Source organism: Gossypium hirsutum, chromosome D13, assembly GCF_007990345.1.
Source record: "Gossypium hirsutum isolate 1008001.06 chromosome D13, Gossypium_hirsutum_v2.1, whole genome shotgun sequence".
NCBI lineage: Eukaryota > Viridiplantae > Streptophyta > Magnoliopsida > Malvales > Malvaceae > Gossypium > Gossypium hirsutum.
This window is the reverse complement of record NC_053449.1, coordinates 13,017,259-13,040,006: the sequence shown is the minus strand read 5'-3', so window position 1 is coordinate 13,040,006 and position 22,748 is coordinate 13,017,259. Positions and strand designations below refer to the sequence as shown.

Below are 22,748 nucleotides of genomic sequence, written 5' to 3'. Positions count from 1 at the left end.
TAAACCTTATTAAACTCCATCTATTTGATATTGATTAGAATAAGGTGTTTCAATTTTACTACACTCCTATTAGAATATTGTTTTACAAGCCTATAAATAGACATAGTCTACTCCTCTTGTTATTATTCGAATTCGACATAGTGAATTATCTTCTCCTCTACTCATGGTTTTTTTCCAGAATGGGTTTCCACATAAAATTTATGTGTTCTTTATTTTTCTCTCTTTTTTTGCGATAAATTGTCATTACCGACGTTCTATTTTTTTACAAATTAGTATTTGAGCTTCCGAGTTGTTCATCTCAATCACGGTAATGGCGTATTTGAAGTATGAAATTCTACTGTTGGATCGCAAAACCAGATTCACGTTGTGGCAGATAAAGATGCAGGCAGTTCTTACACAAATGGACTTAGAAGAAGCCCTGCTATGGGTAGGTAAGATACCTTCAACATTGATGGAGGAAGAGAAGAAGCGCAAGGATTGAAAGTCGTTAACACATTTACATCTGCATTTGTTTAACGAAATTTTGCAGGATGTGATGAATGAGAAAATCGTCATTGGATTATGGAAGAGGTTGGAACAAATATGTATGTCGAAAACTCTAACTAGAAAGCTGCATATAAAGCAGCATTTTTATGCTCATTTTTTGGAGGAATGTGTGTCTGTGCACTAACACTTAACAATGTTTAAAGAAATTTCTCAAACTTGGAGGCCATGGAGGGTCAGTACGATAAAGAAGATCTAGGGTTGATTCTATTTTGTTCGTTGCCCCCGTCTTATTCAACCTTTAGAGATACGATTTTATATAGCCGCGAGTCTCTCACAGTTGATGAGGTTTATGATCCTTTATCCTCGTATGATAAGATGAAGCATCTTGCGGTTAAAATTAACTCTCAGGGAGAGGGTCTCATTGTTCGTGGGAGACAAGATTAGAATGTTGATGATGATCGTGGAAGGATACACGAATGGAATCCTCGCGGCAAATCTAATGGTAGATCGAAATCTTCAAACAGAGGTAAAACTTGTAACTTCTGCAAGAAGAAAGGGTACATTAAATATGAGTGTTATAAGCTACAGAACAAGATCAAAAGGGAGGCTGCGAAACAAAATAGAAAACAATCAGAAAATTCTGGTAAAGCTAAGGTTATAGAAGACTACAGCGATGGTGAACTTCTAGTCGCTTCTGTCAACTATTCTAAAGTGAGCGAAGAGTGGATCCTTGATTCGGGCTGCACCTTCCACATGAGAGCCAATCAAGATTAGTTTACAACTTACGAAATAGTGTCTAAATGTGTTGTTTTTATGGGAAATAATACTTCATGTAGAATTGCAGGTGTTGGAATAATTAAAATTAAGATGTTTGATGAAGTGGTCAGAACACTTAGTGACGTACAGCATATTCCAGAATTGAAGAGAAATTTAATTTCGTTGAATACTCTTGATTCAAAAGGGTACAAATACATAACTAAAAGTGGGGTTTTAAAGATTTCCAAAGGTTCTCTCGTTGTGATGAAATGACAGAGAAAGACTGCCAAGTTATATGTTTTGCAGGGTTCTACTATTACTGGTGATGCAACTGTCACATCCTCTTCATTGTCAGATAATAATATTACTAAATTTTGACATATGTGCCTAGGGCATATGAGTGAGAATGGCATGGCAGAATTGAGCAAAAGAGGACTTCTTGATGGGTAAGGAATTTGCAAACTGAAGTTCTGTGAGCACTACATTTTTGGGAAGAAAAAGAGAGTTCGATTCACCAGAAGAATCCATAACACGAAGGGAACGTTGGAGTATATCCATTCTGATCTGTCGGGGCCATCCAGAGTCCCTTCGAGAGGTGGAGCTAATTATATGCTAACTTTTATTGATGATTTTTCTAGAAAAGTGTGGGCATTCTTCCTGAAGCAGAAAAGCGATGTGTTTTTTGCATTTAAGTCTTGAAAAACTATGATTGAAAAATAGACAGGAAAACAAATAAAATACCTCCGCATAGACAATGGCTTAGAGTTATATTCCGATGAGTTTAATAAACTGTGCAAGTTAGAAGGGATCGTGAGACACTTGATAGGTCATACTCCACAGCAAAACGACGTTGCAGAATGAATGAACAGAACGATCATGGAGAAGGTTCGATGTATTTTGTCAAATGCCAACTTACCAAAGTCATTTTGGGCTGAAGCAGCCTCTACTGCATGTTTTTTGATCAACCGATCTCCATCCGTTGCCATTGAGAAAAAGACTCCACAAGAGGTATGGTCTGGTAATCCTACTGACTATTCTGATTTAAAGATCTTTGGGTGTCCTTCGTATGCTCATGTTGATAATGGAAAATTGGAACCGAGATCCATTAAATGTGTTTTTCTTGGTTTTCAAGCTAGTGTAAAAGGGTATAAGTTATGATGTCTTGAAAATAGAAAAATTGTGATTAGCAGAGATGTTGTTTTTGATGAAACTTCTATGCTACCTAACTTATCTCTTAAAGGATCTACTAATAAAGAAAATTAAAAGCAAGTGAAACACCAGATTAATCCAAAATCTACAATAGAGTCGACTCCTCAAACCAATACAAAAATTTAGAATAGATTTGCTTCTTCACCACAATACTCTATTGCCAAAAACAGAACTAGAAGAGAAATTAAACCTCCAAAAAAATATGCCGAGGCTGATCTAGTTACTTATGCTTTAAATGTGGTTAAAGATATAGATGCAAACCAAGAGCCATCTAATTATTCTGAGGCGGTTAGTTGTGAAGACTCAGAAAAGTGGATGTTTGCTATGCAAGAGAAGATGGAATCACTCTACAAAAACAAAACATGAGATCTTGTGAAACTTCCTAAAGGTAAAAAGGTTATTCGTTGTAAATGAGTGTTTAAAAAGAAAGAGGGGACTCCAAGAGTTGAAGAACCTAAATATAAAACAAGCTTTGTTGCAAAGGGTTACAGTCAAATTCTAGGAGTGGACTTTACAGATGTGTTCTCCCTAGTTGTGAAGCATAGTTCGATTCGAGCTTTGCTTGATACTGTGGCCATACATGATTTGGAGCTTGAGCAGTTAGATGTAAAAACTGCATTTTTGCATGGAGAACTTGAGGTTATTTACATGTAACAATCAGAGGGTTTTACAGTCTCATAAAAAGAGGACTATGTTTGCTTGCTGAAAAAGTCCCTTTACGGTTTGAAACAGTCACAAAGACAATGGTACAAGAGGTTTTATTCCTTTATGACTTATCATGATTTTAAAAGAACTAGCTTTGACAGTTGTGTTTACTTTAAGAAAAATAGTGATGGTTCTTTTGTGTATCTACTCCTTTATGTTGATGACATGTTGATAGCAGTGAAAGATAAAGAATAGATAAGAAAGGACAAAGCCCAACTAAGTGAAGAATTTGAGATGAACGATTTGGGACCAGCAAAGAAGATACTTGGTATGGAGATTTTTAGAGATAGAAAAGTAAGTAAATTGTACCTAAGTCAGAAGTGGTACACTGAGAAAGTTCTTTGCAGATTCAATATGCAGAATGCTAAGCCTGTTAGTACTCCTTTAGCAGCCCATTTCAGACTTTCATCAGCTTTGTCTCCACAATCAGATGATGCGATTGAGTACATGTCACATGTTCCATACTTTAGTGTAGTGGGATCTCTCATATATACTATGGTTTGCTCACGTCCAAATTTATCATATGTAGTCAATGTAGTTAGAAGATACATGGAAAATCTTGGTAAAGAACATTGGAAAGCAGTTCAGTGGATTTTAAGATACTTACGAGGTACTACTGATGTTTGCTTATAGTTTGGAAGAACCAGAGATAGAGTCATTGGGTATGTTGATGCTGATTTTGATGGATACCTTGATAGAAGAAGATCTCTCACAGGTTATGTTTTTATAATTGGAGGTTGTGCAATTAGTTGGAAAGCCACTTTGCAAAATACAATTGCTTTGTCTACCACTGAAGCTGAGTACATGGCGATTACTGAGGCTTGTAAAAAAGCTATTTGGTTGAAGGGACTCTTTAGTGAACTCAATGAAGACCTTCAAATCAATACAATATTTTCTAACAGTCAGAGTGCCATCTTCCTTACAAAAGATCAAATGTTTCATGAGAGAACAAAATACATTGATGTTCGGTATCAATTTGTTTGTGATATTATTGCTCGTGGTGATATTGTTTTGAGCAAAATTAGTACTTATGAAAATCTTGCAGATATGATGACTAAGTCACTTCCTATAACCAAGTTTGAGCATTGCTCAAACTTGGTTGGTGTTCATTGTTGAAGTTAAACCCTTAAGGGGTTTTATGGAAGAGGTGGAGAACTTGTTCGTTGAGAGTTTGCAATAAAGAACTTGTTCATTAAGAATTTGTGTCAATGTGGAGATTGTTAGAATTAGGTGACCTGAATCCTTATTTAAATAAAATAGAATGGAGAAATAAAATAAAAGTAAATCCCTATAGAATTATACTTCTTTTATTTTATTTTAGAATAAGATTTTTTAAACCTTATTAAACTCTATCTATTTGATATTGATTAGAATAAGGTGTTTCAATCTTACTACACTCGTATTAGAAAATAGCTTTACAAGCCTATAAATAAACATAGTCTACTCCTCTTATAATTATTCGAATTCGACATAGTGAATTTATCTTCTCCTCTGCCCGTGGTTTTTCCCCCGAAAGGGTTTCCACGTAAAATCTGTGTGTTCTTTATTTTTCTCTCTCTTTTTTCTTTGTGATAAATTGTCATTACCGACGTTCTATTTTTTACAGACAAGAACTGGATAAGTTATTTCAGGGAATTTCCAGAAAACATTTTCTTCATCAAAGGTATGTTGTGTCTGATCTGCTAAAACATTTATTTGGTTTCATTCATTTGATATGTCACAATCTTATTTCACTTATACTTCAATGCTTCATTCAGTCAAATGGTAAATTCAATGGAACTAGGGATGCGGTTCAAGAAGAAAATTCAAAGTAATTTTCGTTGTTCTCTGCAATTTACTCACATTAGCTTTAATTTCTCAGTACATTTCTATCATTACTATGCAGCCATTGCTCACCTGGGGTTAAACTGTAGGGTTCGACTTCAACGAGTTCTCAAAACTAGGAAGAAAGTACTTTCTAAAGAACAAGCAATGGCTCATGCTCGTGCTTTGGTTGCCGATTATGATTTATGAACCTGATAATATCGAACATCTCATATCATTCGCAGATGCTTTCGGTGCTTCACAATTAAGGTAAACCAATGATTTCCATCAGTTAGGACTGCATTTCTATAGATATAATGGAAGTTTACTTGTGTATTGGTTCGAAAATTGCAACATTACTTGTGGCCATGGAAGCTTTATCATGATGCAGGTTCTATGCATTTTTTTGTGACATAACTTTTATTTGTTCTGATTTTTCTTTTATTGGAAAGGGTAGAGTCATGGTAATGGGTTTGTCGTTCTCGTCGAATTCCCTCTTCTTAAAAAGAATTTAAATATTGATGATACCACCACTAAAATCTTCATATTGCAAATAAAAAAATATTTTGAACTAATTATAGAGAGATTATTAATTTTAATAAAAAATTAATAAAATGCCATATCAGTAATCAATTATTAGATTAATGAAGTTTTTAATAGAAATAACCAATTATAATAATTATTTTAATTAAAATGAATAAAATAAAAATAACACGAGTAACTTACGGTTTTTCTCTTATCCTAACGGGCTTGCATGGTTAACGAATTTATCATCAAGTACGACGTCGTTTTCCCTTCCGGGGGCTTACTAAGCAAAATCACTCTTTTACCCTTATTATTTAGCTTAAATTCCAAGACAGAGATGGCGTAATTCAAACGCTCTCCTAAACAGTCCTTTATATTAAAAGCACCATGCAGAAAAAAAACCCGCGTCTTCTACAAAATTCTTCAAAAAAAAAAAAAAAAACCCGGACACTTTTTCTTCTTCGCGTCGTCTCTTAGTAAAAATCTGTTCTTCGCCATTTCTTTTTTCTTTTTTGATTTTCCGTTCGGTGGACATTTTCAGTAAAAATGTCTGCAGATTTATTATCTGAAAGGCCTTTGTTCGGTGGAGCAATCTCAACTACTTTTCCTCTTAGGTTTCAGGTTACTTTATTTATTTTTTCTTCAATTTCATGCTCTATAGTAGGTTCAATTCTGATTTTAGTCCTTCCACCATGTTGAATTTAATTTTTCAATTTTAATTTGGTATTATTTTGTCTTTTATAACGTTTGATGACACTTTTAGTGATTTCTGTAAAAGTAATGGCATATAATTTTTTTTTATCACAGTATCGGAGTAACGTGAAAATATTAAACCATGTTCAAATTCAACGAATGTAAGTCAAATGCACTTAAGGTTGTTTTGAGAAGAATTTCATGCGATCAATTTAACGGCAGCAAATAAATAAGTGTTTTCAGTTTGGAGAAGATCAAATCATGCCCAATTAAAGTAGAAGATTAAATCTTAAATTTCAGCATGGTAGAGAGATTATAACTAGATAATTACAATAATTATATAACTAAGCTCTGTTTTTAACATTGTTCATTATTGTAGGATGTCAGTAACATCAGGCAAGTTCCCGATCATCAGGTTAGTATATCGTTCTCTGTTTTCCTTTTTGGTACTCTTTATTTTTAATTTGTTTATTTATCTGATAGTCTTTCTTTTCGTGTGTGTGTGTGTTGAAATTAAAGGAGGTTTTTGTGGACCCTGCACGTGATGAGAGCTTAGTATTTGAGTTATTAGATTACAAGCATGACGTTGGAGATGAAGGGAGTGCTGTCTGGTTTATTCAAGATCTTGCCATTGAACAAGATGGTGAAGGATTCACGGTAGCCTTTTATGTTCTCTTATGTCATTTTCTCGATTCTATAGTAGTTAGGAAAGTGTAATTTAAAGCAATTTTGATTTTACAGATTTAGGCTTATCATTTGAGAATTTTACATCGTTCCATTACCCAATATAGGATTTGTTGGTTTATGGCATTATAATGTAGCTAACAGTACTGCCCTCAAACTTTTATAGGATATCTGGTCTAAATATAGTGGTCTAAATAGTTTTCTTTTCCCTTGTACTACATTTTTAATTCTTGGTTCTTTATTTTAAATTTATTTTCTTTTGGATTATGGAGTATACTCCACAAAAGAGAATGATTGGTTTTTGGCCGATAACCTCTTGGCCTAGGAGAAAGATTCTTGTGTTCTATGGATCAAAAGCTTTGTTCAATCCTTCACACATCTCTGCCCCTACCCCCAATTCAAAAAATGATTGGTTTTGCCTGTATGGCTAATTGGCTATATCATTGTTAATGAAATAATAACTATAAGCTCTGCTTGTTCTTTGACAATTAGGATACTGTGTTTTATGCATTGGTCTGGTTGTCTTTCATATTTCCTTAGGTCCAATTGATGTTAAAGACATTCGGTACATTGTTTCTGCACATTCTTTTATTTGCTTGGCAACTGTTTGAGACTTGATATGGTTGTAGGCCTAACATTTTCTTTCTTGCTATATGTTTCAGCTGCTTGAGCGGTCAACAGTGGTTGAGGCTCCTGGGTTGTGTTACAAAAACATTCCAGCCATTGTTACAACTGCAGTTGGCCAAATGGTACGAGTCATTTTAGCAGACATTTGCTTAGAGTTCCATTGTTACTAGTTTCAACTTTCATTTTCTGCTGTCCACAAATATCTGCCTTGCCAAACTTTATTCTCTTCCTCGAGTCTCGATATTTCTTACTCTTAACATTCTATCATCTTAATTTACATGCTTGGCACAGTAACCTTTAAATTCTACCAGACTATGTCAGATTGGATACTCTCTATGAGCTGTTCATTGACTTAAATGATAATGTGTTCATTCATTGTGTGTGCTATTATGTATATGCATGTGCAGGTGTAAAAGCTAAAATTTAGGTTGATTGCCTCTAGCATATTTTTATGTTAATACAGAGGGGATGCATAATGTTTCGATTATTGACGGACTGAAATTGTAAGATTAGATGATATTAGCAAGGTAAAAAAACTGTTGCTAATGGTCTGAACATGTGTTGGGAAGTTCTGAAACAATTAATCTTAAATTTTGGGTGCATGTCCTTTATCTTCAATGTCATGAACTTTTTGCTATGATTGATCCGCCCCAATACCAGATGCAATTTCTCCTGGTTAGAGCAAAGCAAAAGGTATTGCTTTATTGTTGTTAGTCTGTATTGCCAAGACTGTCAAATGGTTCATTGTAGACTGTCTGGGACAGTAATATGTGTCTTGATGCCTGGTTACTATAACAGCAGTTAGATTGGTGGTTGGATATTAGTTCTTGACTTTCATTGCTTCCCATCTGTCTCTCATATCTTTTAATCCCTTCTATGCATAGGCTGTTTCTAAGGGACGGCAAGGAAGAGAAGCTCAGAATATTATCAAGGTAGCATTTCTTGTGTTTTCAGCTTTCACAGTTTTTATTCAGTTCTAAATTGAAAAATGGTTTCTTGATGAATATCCATGAAGGTCTATCTTGCAAACATACGTCTTAAGGAAGTAGGAACAGATGTTCTGATCACTGCATATGAGCCCATCGTGATAAAGTAAGTGTTAACGCTTCACCGCTGTTTTTTCTGTATAGGAATATCATGACATATCATTTTGTTGTTCTTTTATCATTTAAGACATTAATATAGCAGACTTTGGAATTAAAAACCTGTTTCAGTAACTGTCTTTTATCATGACATGATATTAAAAACCTGTTTCAGTAACTGTTTCTTTTTTAACTTGTTGGGAAGTAATGTGACCAAAAGTTCTGATTGCCCCATCGACTTTGGAATTACACAGTCATTTATGTATGACACTTTTGCTACCATCTATTATGATTGCAGTCCATTAAGTGAAAGCGCTAGTGCAGTTGGTGCAGGATTAGCTATTCCTGCGACGCAATCTGGATTCATGCCGATGGTTGAAATCTTTAAACTAGCTGTTACAAACTTCAAAGTAAATGACTGGGGCCTTTTTAGCCCTAGTGTTTGAGATGCGCTAAAAGGCTGCTACTTGGCGGGTAAAGAAGTAACTTCTTTTTTGTCCTGAAACAGTGTTGATGTTTTATATGCCTCGGCAGTTTTTATATTTATGTTGGGGTCCCTGAACCCTTTGTGATCACGTTTTAGAAATTGTAGAACATTTATTCATGTGTATCATGTAATAGCTTGTAATTTCAACAGTGCTTTTAGAAAGACTTTTGATGGTAAAAGCACTTTGTTTAGTATTGCTTTTGCTGTAAAAAGAGTGCTTTTAGTCAAAAGTAATACTACACACACCACAATGTAATAATGTAATTTTTTTTTTGTTGATCTTTGGGCTGTGGTGTTCATTCGATGGTGATTTTGAAGGAGCCCGAATAAAGCATTTCGTCCAAAACCCAGAAGGATTCATTTACAGAAAGAGAGGTTTAATACTGTGAAACAGACCTCATATTTAGGCAGGTCGGATCAATGTGTCATGGTAGGTTAATTTGAGTTCTAGATTTTTTTGGGTTATTTTAGATTGGTTTAATATAACATTTGGTACCTAAACTCAATTATTTTTCCTAATTTGGTACATAGACTTTTTTGTTTCAATTTGGTACGTGAATTTGATATTTTTTTCTTAATTTGGTATCCAAATTTGATACTTATTTTTAGTTGGGTACTTGAACTTTTCTCGAGTCCAATTTTAGTATCTGAACTTGACACTTTTTCCTAATTTGGTACCTAATCTTTTGCTTTGGTTTGCTTTGGTTTGATTTGGTATTTGAACTTGTCGAAAGTTATGCAAATTATTTCATTATACTAACAATGTTATATTTTTAGGTAACAAAAATTAATGTATGATTGATATGTTGTAGATGGAATGATTTTTTTGTATTTTAAATGTTCAATCACTTCTATTTTAATTTATTTATTAATGGTTTTTTTGTTTTGGTTTTTAAAACTCTTATTTTCTTATTCAATATTAATTCATTAACCATAGCTTAATGAAAAAAAAATTTTAACACATTTTCTCTAATATTGATGATATTTTTGTGGAATTGAGAGTTTTGTAAAGATCGGACTATGTTTTAAGCATGTGGTCTTTCTTGAATCGTTCTTGACATTAGTAGTCAATAATTTCAGCTTTAATGTAATTATTCTTGCCATTAAATTTCATGTCCGGTCACATGTTGGTCATATATTAGTTGTTTTTGTTCTCATTAAAAAAAATTAACACCGTTAGGAAAAAGTTGTCAAGCTTATGTATCAAATTGGATAAAAAAGAATTTTCAAGTATTAAATTAGGTAAAAAAAATTTAAATATCAAATTAGGAACGTGTAAAATTTAGATTTAAATTAGTTTTGAACTTGAGTTTCATTAAGTTTTAATTGCTCGAGTTTTGGATGATTTGAGTTTAGTAGTTAAAATTTTTTGAATGGAGTCATCTAGAGTTCAAATGATTCGTTTTACCTCCATCCTTCTTGAGAACTTTCCAACTAATTATTACTTCTGTATATACGAGTTATTATTCCCTAAGTCACTGGCGGCCAACCATATTTATTTAGAGCTCTATAATTTGTCGTTTTCTCTAAGACAATGTTGTTTGGAACTTACCCCCAAAATAGTTCTTCAAGGATAAGAAAAATAATAGTAGTACCTTGACGTATATAGTGTAAAGTTTGGAAAATATTAAAGCCCTTTTCCCCAAATCATTCCATAGTCAATCATGTGACAATCACCTAGTTTGAAATTTAGAGGTTAGGTGGTCCCATTAAGTTATTATTAATGCATATATATAAATTATTTATAATTGGGGTGGCTTTCCGGTTAAATTTAATTTATATTTTTAAGATTAAATTTTTTTAGTTTGAAATAAAAAGGAATATAAGAAATTAAAACAGGTTTTAATACATATTGATATATGGGAGAAATGGCTTTTTGGGTTGTGTGTTTGTCTTCATTGGATTTTGATGAATGGAGTAGGAAAAGATAAAAGAAAATCAAAATTAATAGTAAGAAGTATAATTAAAATTTGGTTATTTAACTAGAATGCGTAGCCTAAAGCCTAAGGCTAAGGCTGTAGCCCACAAATCCATTCATTCATTTTCGGTAAAGCATAACGGAAATCCCAAAAGCAGAGAGCGGTGGCTAAAAAGTCATGCATGATATGATGTGACCCAACTTTTCTCTCTTTTCTTTTCTCCATTGTCACAGTGTTGTTGACATCAGCCCTAAGATTTTGGAGGGAGGAAGAAGAAGAGGAGGCGGTGCGGCCACCTTGACGCTTCCACGTGGCATGGATGACGTCATCGCTTAAAGAAGATTCCAACTGTCGAGAGAGTGATGTGGCAGTGTCAGCCCACCCACCAACTTTGCCAGTGTGACTGGAGAAGGACTTTTCATTCTGTGAGCTGGATTGTGGGTCACCAAAGAATTTATAATACTTCAGATCGACTTATCCCTTTAAACTTCAATGCTTATCCCATACTTACAAAGAGTTGAATAAAACATTAAATCCTAGTTTAGACCAAAACAGAAATCTCTACTCTAATTTTCGTCTCAACTCCATCTAACCTGTTTTCCACCCAACCAACATTTAAGATCATAATAGAACTATGTACTAGAGGTTTTTATTTAATCGGGTTAGGTACAAACATGGTTAATTATTCAAGTTTGATTCGTTTTAAATTATGAACTTCAAATTTTATCTAAATTGATCTATAATTGTAATTAATTTTCATTTAAGCCTTAACCATAAATATGCCTAAAATAAAATTTGAATATGAGATATGAAATTTCAAGACTTGGACTTCGTTATTCAGCCAATGTTTCATTAATATCACTTTAAATCCTCCATAAAATTAATGGAATTATTTACCGGTAAATTAGATTGCAAAACTTTTATTTAAACATTAACATCAAAGCCAGAAGACAATGATTACGAGACTGGAATGAGAACCACTTTATTATGTCATATGTATCTAAATAAATTGCTTTTTCTTTGGTATGGAGAGAGAGAGATTGAGTTTTTAGAGTTAAGGGGATGGGGCCTCAGCCTTAGGCCACCACTGTCTTTTATGAATTGAATGGTAAAGAGCACCACACGTGGAGTCTGAATCAAGGGATTGTCCAACCGCAATAATATGATCTCTCTCTCTCTCTCTCTATAAATAAATAAAAGCTTAGGGTTATTTTATTTTATTTTATTTTCATAATGAAAATCATACAAATTATATAATGGAATATAGAAAAGAGAAAATTACAAAGAGGTCCTCAATGAAACGAATTATTTCCCATCCGAAAAAAGTCACTGCTTTTCTTTCATAGCCCACCCTCATAATTCTCACTCATTGTAGTTGTTGCTTAAAGCTTGCCCTCTTCCCCTTATCCCCTCTCTCTCTTTGGTCTGTGCAGAGATAAGAAAACCAACTCAGCAGCTTCAATCTTCCCCATCTAAAGGGAATTCCAAGCTACACAACACAACATCATATAGCAAAAATGAAAGAGACCCACTAGGCCATCAAAGTCACTGAATTGAGGGTCACCTTCAGATCATGTACTAGGAGAGCCAAACCACCAAAAAGATATAATCCCACTCTCTCATACATGATCATGGATGAAAATGGGATCCGCAGGCCGAACTTTCCTCTTCAGCTCCTAGAAAAGAAGGAACAACCTCGTTCCGACCCTGCCGACGTCGACACCAGCTCCAAACCAACCTTGGAACCTCCCTCCAAGAAACCTCCACCTAAGAGGACTTCGACCAAGGACCGGCACACCAAAGTGGAAGGCCGAGGCCGTCGCATCCGCATGCCGGCTACGTGTGCTGCTAGGGTTTTCCAGCTAACAAGGGAGCTTGGTCACAAATCAGATGGTGAAACCATTGAGTGGTTGCTCCAACAAGCTGAGCCTGCGGTTTTTGCTGCCACGGGGACAGGTACTATCCCTGCAAATTTCACGTCCCTTAATATTTCACTAAGAAGTTCAGGTTCTAGCATGTCGGCTTCACACTTAAGGAACACTTATTTCAATCCAAATTTTACCACACAACAATTGAGGACGAGGAATGAATGGGATCAAAGGAATGTCCTTGACGATTCATCTCAACAACAACAACAGCAACGAAGGGTTTTATTTCCTGGTGTTGCTTTATCATCTGAAGATTCATTGACCTTTCCTGGTACTAGTAGCACTACTTTGAACGCTTTCTTGCAAGCAAAGCAAGAGATTCGGGACGCCGAGGCCGCGGATACTAGTATAGGGAAGAGGAGGAGGCCGGAGCAGCAAGAATCGCCACAAAATCAGGTGGGAAGTTACTTGATACAATCTAATACGGGTTCGATTCCGACAAGTCATAATCCGATCCCGGCGACATTTTGGATCGGCAACCAAGTCATCAGTGGGAGTGGCACTGGGGATCCCATGTGGACATTTCCTTCAACAAATAACGCTAATATGTATAGGGGTACTATGTCTAGTGGGGTGCATTTTATGAATTTAGCCGCTCCAATGGCTCTCCTCCCTGCCCAACAATTTGGTTCCGGAATCGGTGCCGGCGGCGGCTCAGTTACAGACACTCATTTAAGTATGCTGGCGTCACTAAACGCTTATAGACCAGTTCCGGGTATTGGTGTTTCCGAGCCTCCGGCCGGAGGATCACATCAACACCACGGTGGAGAAAATAGGCATGATTCAACTAGCTAGTGTTCAACAAGTGTATGGCTTTCATGCTTTATTCTTTTTATTGGTTTTTCTTAAAATAAAAAAAGATTAAAATACATTTAGATAATATAATTTACTTTAATTATGGAAGAATATTTTTATAATTACCCTAATCGAGTTGATCTCTGATCGACTCATAACAGTCGATACCAATTCAATTATAAACTTAAATAATAATATAAATTAATGATATATATAAATTCAATCCGACTCAGTTGGCATTTTATTAGCCAACAGCAGCACCTAGTAGGTCTTAAAATTGTTTTCTAAATCAAAATTTTTGTTGTACAAAATATTCTACTCAATTAGGCCTAACATTTATTTGCATTTGAATTTTCTTCTCTATATATTTGCTTGACTTGGCCATTGCATTTTTATAGACAGAATTTTTAGAGTCAATTTCGAAGGCGTTTCAAAAGGGTTTTTTTGTTTTTAAAAAGAAATATATATGAACATAAGAAAAAAGAGTATAAGGTAGAGAAGTCATAGGAAATAGTCTTAAAAGAGAAAATGACACACTCTTCTTCTTTCATACAGCCATGGATGATGGTGGAAATTTCTTTATTGGCTTTAGCCAGCCTTTTTCTTCCCAAACAGTTAATCTGTCAATTTTTTAAATTAAATTTTTTATTAATTAAGATAAAGTAACTTTTAGTTGTTGGATTGGAAGTTTTTTCCTATCTTGCTCCTTTTTAATTTTTTTAGTCTATATTAGTATTAAAATTTTGCAGTTTTTTTTTTAATTTGGTACTGGCATTTGGATTTAGCTAAGGTATGATGATGTGCCACTTTGAGATTGTACCACTTTGAAATTAAGCGATGGTTTGGTACAATCCCAGAGTGTTATATCATCGTACTTAACGGAATCCAAGTTCATGGGCCAAGTTAGGAAAAGTTACCAAATTCTAGGACTATTGTGGAGTGTGTACAAAAGAAGTTCAAGGACCAAATTGAAAAAAAATTGCAACATTTTTAGTCCACATTAGTCTTGAAACTTTGTACCTTTCTCAATTTGGTCCATGCACTTAGATTTTGTTAAGACATGATGACGTAACACTTTGAGATTGTACCATATTATCACTTGATTTTTTTAAAAAAGAAATAAAAATGTTATAATATTTAATATTTTATTTAGATTTAATATAAGTTTTTAAATTTTCAAATGATGATTTGATATAAAAATCATAGTGTCACATCATCATACTTAATGGAAACTAAGCTGGTGGATGAAATTGAAAAAAAAAACAAAATCCAAAACAATTATGGATGAAAGAAATTGATGGAAGTTATCCCAAAGAAATGAAAGTTGATATAATTGGGAGGAAGCCAAGCTGTGATTCCATCTAATTTTGTTTCCGTATTAGAATGGTAGTCTCTTTTATTACTATGCTTCTGCTATTTGAATATAAAATTTCAAAATACATTACAAATTATACAAAAAGTTATAATCACATTTAATAATTATATTCATTTGTCACCCCACTATTCAAACACAGCAAAAATATTATTACTATTATTATAATATCTACACCATTAAAATAGGAGGATAATGCTCTTGAGCGTACTTGAACCCACATATCAATATCAATTGAATTAAAACTTAATTGAGGAGACTAATAAAATAAAATATAAAATTTCAAAAAATTCTGAAATATTCTCATTTATGAACAGATGTTAAAAGGGTAACATCTTATCCGATTGCTGTTAATGATATTCAAAGAAAGAGAGCGGCCAGCTTGACCCAAAAAGGGAAGAAATCAAGGGGGTGATTTACAACTAACATTCCGGTTAAATAATTAAACACAAAAATGGAGGGTAAGCCATCAGCATCACCGGCAAAAGATGGCAAGCCACGTGATCTCTTCCCCAATGGGGGACTATTTTCCACTCATATATTTATAAACTTTGTTTGGAATTTAGGCAAAATTTGATTTAAGAGAAATTTAAAAAATTTAAGCGGAAGAGGAACACCCACATAGGATTTCTTCTATTACCCAAATAAAAATAAAAAACACTTTGTATTGAAATGAAGATGATTGCATGTTTTTGTACCGTGCAGCAACCATAAAATAGTACATCACTGCTGTGGTCCAAATCCCATTATTATTGGTCCAAGAGTTAATGCTAAAATTGCTTAGATCAAACTTACTTCATTTTTTTTAGACATGAAAAATAGTAATAATATCAATAATTTGATGAATGAAAAGATAAAACGATGTGAGATATACTGCATATGAGACCCTTTATTTATTTTTACAATCGGCTTGCCAGAAAATATTAGTTTTTAATTATTTTTAAAAAAGGTAATATTGAATAGAATTTATACAACTTCCCTTGTCCATGCGTACACCCTCAACTCTTATTATTACTTACATAGAGATAATGTTATAACATATACCATTTGTAAAGTTTCAGATAAAAAAAGTATTAATTCTTCTATGTGGTGTTCCTTTATAATAAACAGTACTTCATCAGGACAACTTTAACATTATTGGTTTCATATCAAGAATCATTGTGCTGTATGATTTTCTTTTAACAAGGCTTCAACTCAAGAGTGATTAGGATAAAATTAAAAATTTTGGAAGATAAAGCTAAAGAATTATTCATTTAACATAAAAGCTAAAAATAATTAAATTTTAAGAGGACTAAAAAAGAATTAAACCATATATCCAAAGAGGCAAATGCCACTGTCTGCGTACACACCATTGTTTTGTTACATGCATGTTAAGGTGTAGGGAACTTGAAATGACAATGTACTGGGGTTTTTTTTTCTTCAACATCACGAAGATTTAGTAAAACAAAAAAGAAATGAAAAAGTTAAAACAAGAAAGGTGACATATTAAGGAAGGGTCATAATCAAGAGGAAGAAGGGTGATTAGTGGAGATTTAGAGGGAAAAAATGATTAGAGAAGATGGGGAAAACAAAATGGAATTATGAGATAGTTAGGTATGTTGGTTGTTGAAATAGATTTTGGAAGTCGCTATATTTTAGGCAATGTGCTTGTTTTTGTTCCCTTTTAAGCTACACTTCGGCCTGTTAGGCACATGGGTTAGACGTGCTATGCCTTCTCTCTCATTCCTCTTTGCTGGTGGGTCTTTTTTATGTACTATATGTATACATATACTCATATGGTATAATTCAAGTTGTTTTATTCATCAACAATTGCTTACGGATGAATTATAAAAATATTAGTCGTATAAAAATTTACATATATAAGTATGTAAAATTAGTTAAGTTTTACACTAGTATGAGTAAATATATTGATTGCTTGAAAAGAAGAAGAAGAAGGGATTTTAGATATTAAGACTAGAACTCCACTTTTATGCCAAATTAAAGTGTAATGATTAAATTTAAAGTTTGAACATACTAGAGGGACTAATACGATAATTTATTGAATAAAAGTTTTAGGTTAATTTTTTTAACCAGATTTTCTTTTTTAGTTAGAGTGTGCTTAGACACCACAAAATAATTGGATAAAACTATAATTACTAAACTAGTAATTACATCATTTTATAATTACAAAGAATTCTAATTCTTTAGATGTATTTGATTGACAATGCGTAATTACATTATATTTATCTATGTTATCCAAATGATTTTTCGTTCTTTTTACTATTATGTCCCAACAAAATTTGGCATAAAAGAAAAGTTTATATTCTTTCACCTTATCTAACACCACATTCCTCATGCACAACGTTCAATTGGTCGGAAGATTTAGACTATTGATCTTATGAAATGTTCCCCTGCTCCTACAAAACTTGAAAATAAATAGAGATGAAAGCCTTTAATGGAAAATGGAATAAAAGGCATATTTTGGGTATATAAGCTTTTTAAACAATACTTTCAAGGACCACACATATATATATAATATTGCAGACTGTATGGCTCACATGTTCAAAGATGGAGACCTGAAAAGTGTTGGGTATTGACTCAGAAATCTACTGAAAGATTTTTCATCAAGTATCCTTCACTCTCATCCCCAATAAACGGATTTTCTTCTTGGAAGAGTTTTTAAGAAAAATCAAACTTAATATAAAACCATTAACAAGTAATGGAATTATTTAGAGGTAAACTTTTGTTTTAAAATTAAGGCAATGATTACAAGAATGGAATGGGGACCACTTTATTATATCTAAATAATTTGCCTTTCTCTTTTGTATAATTTAACGATGGAGAGAGAGTGATTGAGTTTTTTTGAGTAAAGGGGACGCGGGGCCCACCACTGTCTTTATGGATTGAATGATAAAAGAGCACCGCACGTGGAGTTTGAATCAAGGGACTATCCAACCACAATAATATGATTTTATTTTATTTCACAAGAAGTATAGAAAAGAGAAAATTACAAAGAGGTCCTCAATGAAACGAATTATTTCCCATCCGAAAAAAGTCACTGCTTTTCTTTCATAGCCCACCCTCATAATTCTCACTCATTGTAGTTGTTGCTTAAAGCTTGCCCTCTTCCCCTTATCCCCTCTCTCTCTTTGGTCTGTGCAGAGATAAGAAAACCAACTCAGCAGCTTCAATCTTCCCCATCTAAAGGGAATTCCAAGCTACACAACACAACATCATATAGCAAAAATGAAGGAGACCCACTAGGCCATCAAAGTCACTGAATTGAGGGTCACCTTCAGATCATGTACTAGGAGAGCCAAACCACCAAAAAGATATAATCCCACTCTCTCATACATGATCATGGATGAAAATGGGATCCGCAGGCCGAACTTTCCTCTTCAGCTCCTAGAAAAGAAGGAACAACCTCGTTCCGACCCTGCCGACGTCGACACCAGCTCCAAACCAACCTTGGAACCTCCCTCCAAGAAACCTCCACCTAAGAGGACTTCGACCAAGGACCGGCACACCAAAGTGGAAGGCCGAGGCCGTCGCATCCGCATGCCGGCTACGTGTGCTGCTAGGGTTTTCCAGCTAACAAGGGAGCTTGGTCACAAATCAGATGGTGAAACCATTGAGTGGTTGCTCCAACAAGCTGAGCCTGCGGTTTTTGCTGCCACGGGGACAGGTACTATCCCTGCAAATTTCACGTCCCTTAATATTTCACTAAGAAGTTCAGGTTCTAGCATGTCGGCTTCATACTTGAGGAACACATATTTCAATCCAAATTTTACCACACAAAAATTGAGGACGGGGAGTGAATGGGATCAAAGGAATGTCCTTGACGATTCATCTCAACAACAACAACAGCAACGAAGGGTTTTATTTCCTGGTGTTGCTTTATCATCTGAAGATTCATTGAACTTTCCTGGTACTAGTAGCACTACTTTGAACGCGTTCTTGCAAGCTAAGCAAGAGATTCGGGACGCCGAGTCCGCGGATACTAGTATAGGGAAGAGGAGGCCGGAGCAGCAAGAATCGCCACAAAATCAGGTGGGAAGTTACTTGATACAATCTAATACGGGTTCGATTCCGACAAGTCATAATCCGATCCCGGCGACATTTTGGATTGGCAACCAAGTTATCAGTGGGAGTGGCACTGGGGATCCCATGTGGACATTTCCTTCAACAAATAACACTAATATGTATAGGGGTACTATGTCTAGTGGGGTGCATTTTATGAATTTAGCCGCTCCAATGGCTCTCCTCCCTGCCCAACAATTCGGTTCCGGAATCAGTGCCGGCGGTGGCTCAGTTACCGACACTCATTTAAGCATGCTGGCGTCACTAAATGCTTATAGACCAGTTCCGGGTATTGGTGTTTCCGAGCCCCCGGCCGGTGGATCACATTAACACCACGGTGGAGAAAATAGGCATGATTCAACTAGCTAGTGTTCAACAAGTGTATGGCTTTCATCATGCTTTATTCTTTTTTCTTTCACTTACATTTTCAGTAGTACATATATGTGCAATGCAATTGAGTGTGAGTAATTTAAATAGGGTTTGATATGAAAGAATTAATATTATATTTTGGCACTAATTAAGCATCTTTGGGGGCGTGACTAAACAGTTTTAATCATATCAATGTTAATAATTGAAACATTTTCAACATTACCTAACAAAGTTAAATCTTTAGGCTCAAGGGAAAACGAGACTAGATTTCATTAGCTTAGGTTTAACAAACTCATCATTCATTCATCATAATTCATGCTCTAATTCTGAATTCCTTCTTTCTACTTTATAAGAAGTTGATAAGTTAATCCTTTTATTTTAATTTATTAGAATTTGATCCTTATCATTTATTACAACTGTGAAGTTAGCCTAGTCTTTAATACACAGATGAATTTCAACCATTGATTTATATTAATTTGGTCCTTGGTTTAATAATATTTAATATTATTACTCAGTTGGACTAACTTTTTTTTTTCATAAAATAAGAGGACTAGATTATGATAAATTAAAGTAGAGTAGAGGGATAAAATTCATAATTAGACCATTATTGTAATTTGTATTTCTCTCTTCTCTCTCTTAATAACATGATAATGCTTCCTTAGACGAAAATCCTTCACTAAAGTGGTGGAGTTTTAGTGCATTAACAATCGGACTTAATTGGTGTGGATTTTCCCTAAATGGGCATAATTTGAGAGTGCTGCCAAGGGGGGCACATATATGTGGTGCTTGTATTTGGTGGCATTAACATTTCAGGGATGGAGGGTTAAGTAGGAGGTAGTGTCTCAGGTGGAGATGTGAGCCCCCATTTGGTGACTAAAAGCAGTAAGCAATCAGTAACCATAAAAAAGGATCATTCCTCCTCTTCTTCATATAAGGAAAGCTTGGTGGTGATAATATAGAGACTCAGTGTTTGGTTTTATTATTTAATGTCCCTACCAGTACCACTCTCACCTGTCACCACCTTCATCAACAAGCTGTGAGTCAACTCTTTTTTCTTTTCTTCTCTCTTTTAAACCCTTTTGACTGCAACCGAAGAACTGGGTAGTCATCATCTTCTTCTTCGTCTTGTTAACATTGCTACAAGTTACATATTACAAGGGTGATTTTCCTCTAGGTTTTCTAAATTGGGAAACCCTTTTTTTTTTTCATTTGGGCAGAATACATATGAAGATTTCCATTCTCAAAGCACTACTAATAGTCAAATAATAAACATTTTGGACCTAGTAATATTATATTATATATTGTAGATAACTGTAGCCTAACCCTTAAAACAAATCTACTCTCAACTAGCTGAGTGGCTTGTCTTGTCCAATAGGCTCAACTCATTTTGAATATTTTTTATTCCACTCAATCTGAAATAAAATTAAAATTTTAAAATATTATATTTAAATTTAATTATAAAAATATAAAAATATTAATATAAAATTTTATTTTTAAGCAATAAACGAAGGCATCTCTGAACTCTGAATATGAAATTTTTTTAGAACTGATTATAGCTTTACTCGAAATATGGATGTGCTTGGAAAACGAAAGACAGTGTTTGGAATGTGAGGAGATTTAGGGCATGTGCAACTGTGCGAAGGTATCCCTCAAAACCTTAACTACTTTTTTCGATTGGTCTACATCATGGGTTTGGCTTGGCTTTCTTGTTCTTTCTCACCCTTTCACCCACTTGTGTTTGTTGGTCAAATTTTGCTCCCACTCCCTTTACTTGAATAAATTTTGGGATTTTCTATTTAAGCATTTTAGTTTAACTGTCCATATTGTTAGTGTCTTTTGTCAAAATGCATCGTGGTATAATATATTTATTGCAAATTCAATATACATACTTCGTAATAAACAAAATTTCAACAAAAATGTGTCGATGATTTAACTATAATTTAAAAAGAAAAAAAATAGTATCTACTTCCCACACTTCCTAAGTAATTACAACATATTATATTAATTTTATCCATTTTTAAAATATATTGATTGATGTAAAGGTAGGGAAATAACTCATATTGGTGAGGGAGGTGGATTTCTTTTAGAAAAGTCTTTGAAATTTTATCTATTCAGCGCTAACTAATTAGTGTTGTCTTTGATTAGGTTTTATCTTCCAACCCTGTAAAGAATTTGAATATTGAAGGTAACTTTCCTCATATTGAACTGTGTCATCCATTGAAGAATTTGTTGGCTCTAATAAAAAATACTTTGAAGATTTTAAAAAAATTATATATATATATATGTGGTGGTGATTTGGGAAATGCTATGGTCAACTGGTAGACAGGAATGAAGGGCCAAAGAAAAAGACCCTCATAGGTAGGTAATTTAATTTCTTCAATCTTGTCCACTGAAATCAATGTCACATTTACTATTTTACACCAAACCCATTAATTTCCAAACTTGGGTTTTATGATTAATATTTTTTTCTTTTTTCAACTCCTTCAGCATACTTTTCAATATGATATATATATATATATATAGTGGGAGTTTAATTTAATTGACTCGTACTGTTGAAGTATTTACAAGAAAATGGTTTAGAATTTAAATTTTATCATATACGATGTTTTATCTATAATTCTCGTATAATTCACATTAGATTTATTTAAAAGTTGGATTATTTAGATAAATTTAAAGTTTCATCCGATATTTAAGAAAAAAAATATTAAATTTAAAAAATAAGTTCAGAAAAAAAAATCTATTTAAGACCTATACTTAGCTTACACTCTAACATTTAAGACTTAATCTAAACTTCATCTATTTTCTAACCTTTTAATATATGAATAATTTATTTTATTTTTATAAATTATATAATTTATATCACATAAAAGTTAAAAGATATATTGAGTTTAGAAATAACTTAATTTTAAAAAAATAAAATGAAAGAGCATAAAATATGATTGACTTAGCCATCAACAAATATGAGTCTGTAATGAAATTTAAAGCTTATATTTTGTATTGGGCTGAATTAAAACAATCATAAATGATAGTAGAAATTTCATCACATGCGCATGAGTGTGGAATCACGTATTTAAAATATAGAGGTGTGTTTGAAAATAACATACAATAAATAATGAAACGTATAGTTTGAAACTAATTAATAATAACACATGAAGTATATATGATATTCAAATGGAAAAAAAAGATCAAATTCTAAGTAAAACAAAATTTAAATACATCAAATTAAAAATACTAAATAAGTATAATTGT

At 33.7% G+C, this 22,748-nt stretch overlaps 3 protein-coding genes across 3 annotated transcripts; all 3 read left to right on the top strand.

The window, feature by feature from the left end:
• Positions 1-5,837: 5,837 nt before the first annotated feature.
• On the top strand, positions 5,838-9,336 carry LOC107918495 (ran guanine nucleotide release factor). Its single transcript, XM_016848065.2, has 7 exons — positions 5,838-6,105; positions 6,557-6,592; positions 6,697-6,834; positions 7,524-7,610; positions 8,373-8,420; positions 8,504-8,580; positions 8,869-9,336. The coding sequence occupies exons 1-7, from the start codon at positions 6,031-6,033 to the stop codon at positions 9,014-9,016; spliced, it is 609 nt and encodes a 202-aa protein (XP_016703554.1). The 5' UTR covers positions 5,838-6,030; the 3' UTR covers positions 9,017-9,336.
• Positions 9,337-12,261: 2,925 nt separating this feature from the next.
• On the top strand, positions 12,262-13,771 carry LOC107919140 (transcription factor TCP14). The gene has a single exon (XM_016848664.2). It carries the CDS (start codon positions 12,602-12,604, stop codon positions 13,697-13,699), a length of 1,098 nt encoding a protein of 365 aa, XP_016704153.2. The 5' UTR covers positions 12,262-12,601; the 3' UTR covers positions 13,700-13,771.
• Positions 13,772-18,095: 4,324 nt separating this feature from the next.
• On the top strand, positions 18,096-19,647 carry LOC121225037 (transcription factor TCP15). Its single transcript, XM_041108759.1, has one exon. It carries the CDS (start codon positions 18,405-18,407, stop codon positions 19,458-19,460), a length of 1,056 nt encoding a protein of 351 aa, XP_040964693.1. The 5' UTR covers positions 18,096-18,404; the 3' UTR covers positions 19,461-19,647.
• Positions 19,648-22,748: the final 3,101 nt, after the last annotated feature.

What these genes read in the sequence shown, in the direction of transcription:
- LOC107919140 (XM_016848664.2), top strand. Translation starts at nt 12,602, where the DNA reads ATGATCATGGATGAAAATGGGATCCGCAGGCCGAACTTTCCTCTTCAG.
- LOC121225037 (XM_041108759.1), top strand. Translation starts at nt 18,405, where the DNA reads ATGATCATGGATGAAAATGGGATCCGCAGGCCGAACTTTCCTCTTCAG.
- LOC107918495 (XM_016848065.2), top strand. Translation starts at nt 6,031, where the DNA reads ATGTCTGCAGATTTATTATCTGAAAGGCCTTTGTTCGGTGGAGCAATC. An exon ending in AAGATGGTGAAGGATTCACG is followed by an intron (nt 6,835 to 7,523) that starts GTAGCCTTTTAT and finishes TATATGTTTCAG; the next exon opens with CTGCTTGAGCGGTCAACAGT. An exon ending in TATGAGCCCATCGTGATAAA is followed by an intron (nt 8,581 to 8,868) that starts GTAAGTGTTAAC and finishes TTATGATTGCAG; the next exon opens with TCCATTAAGTGAAAGCGCTA.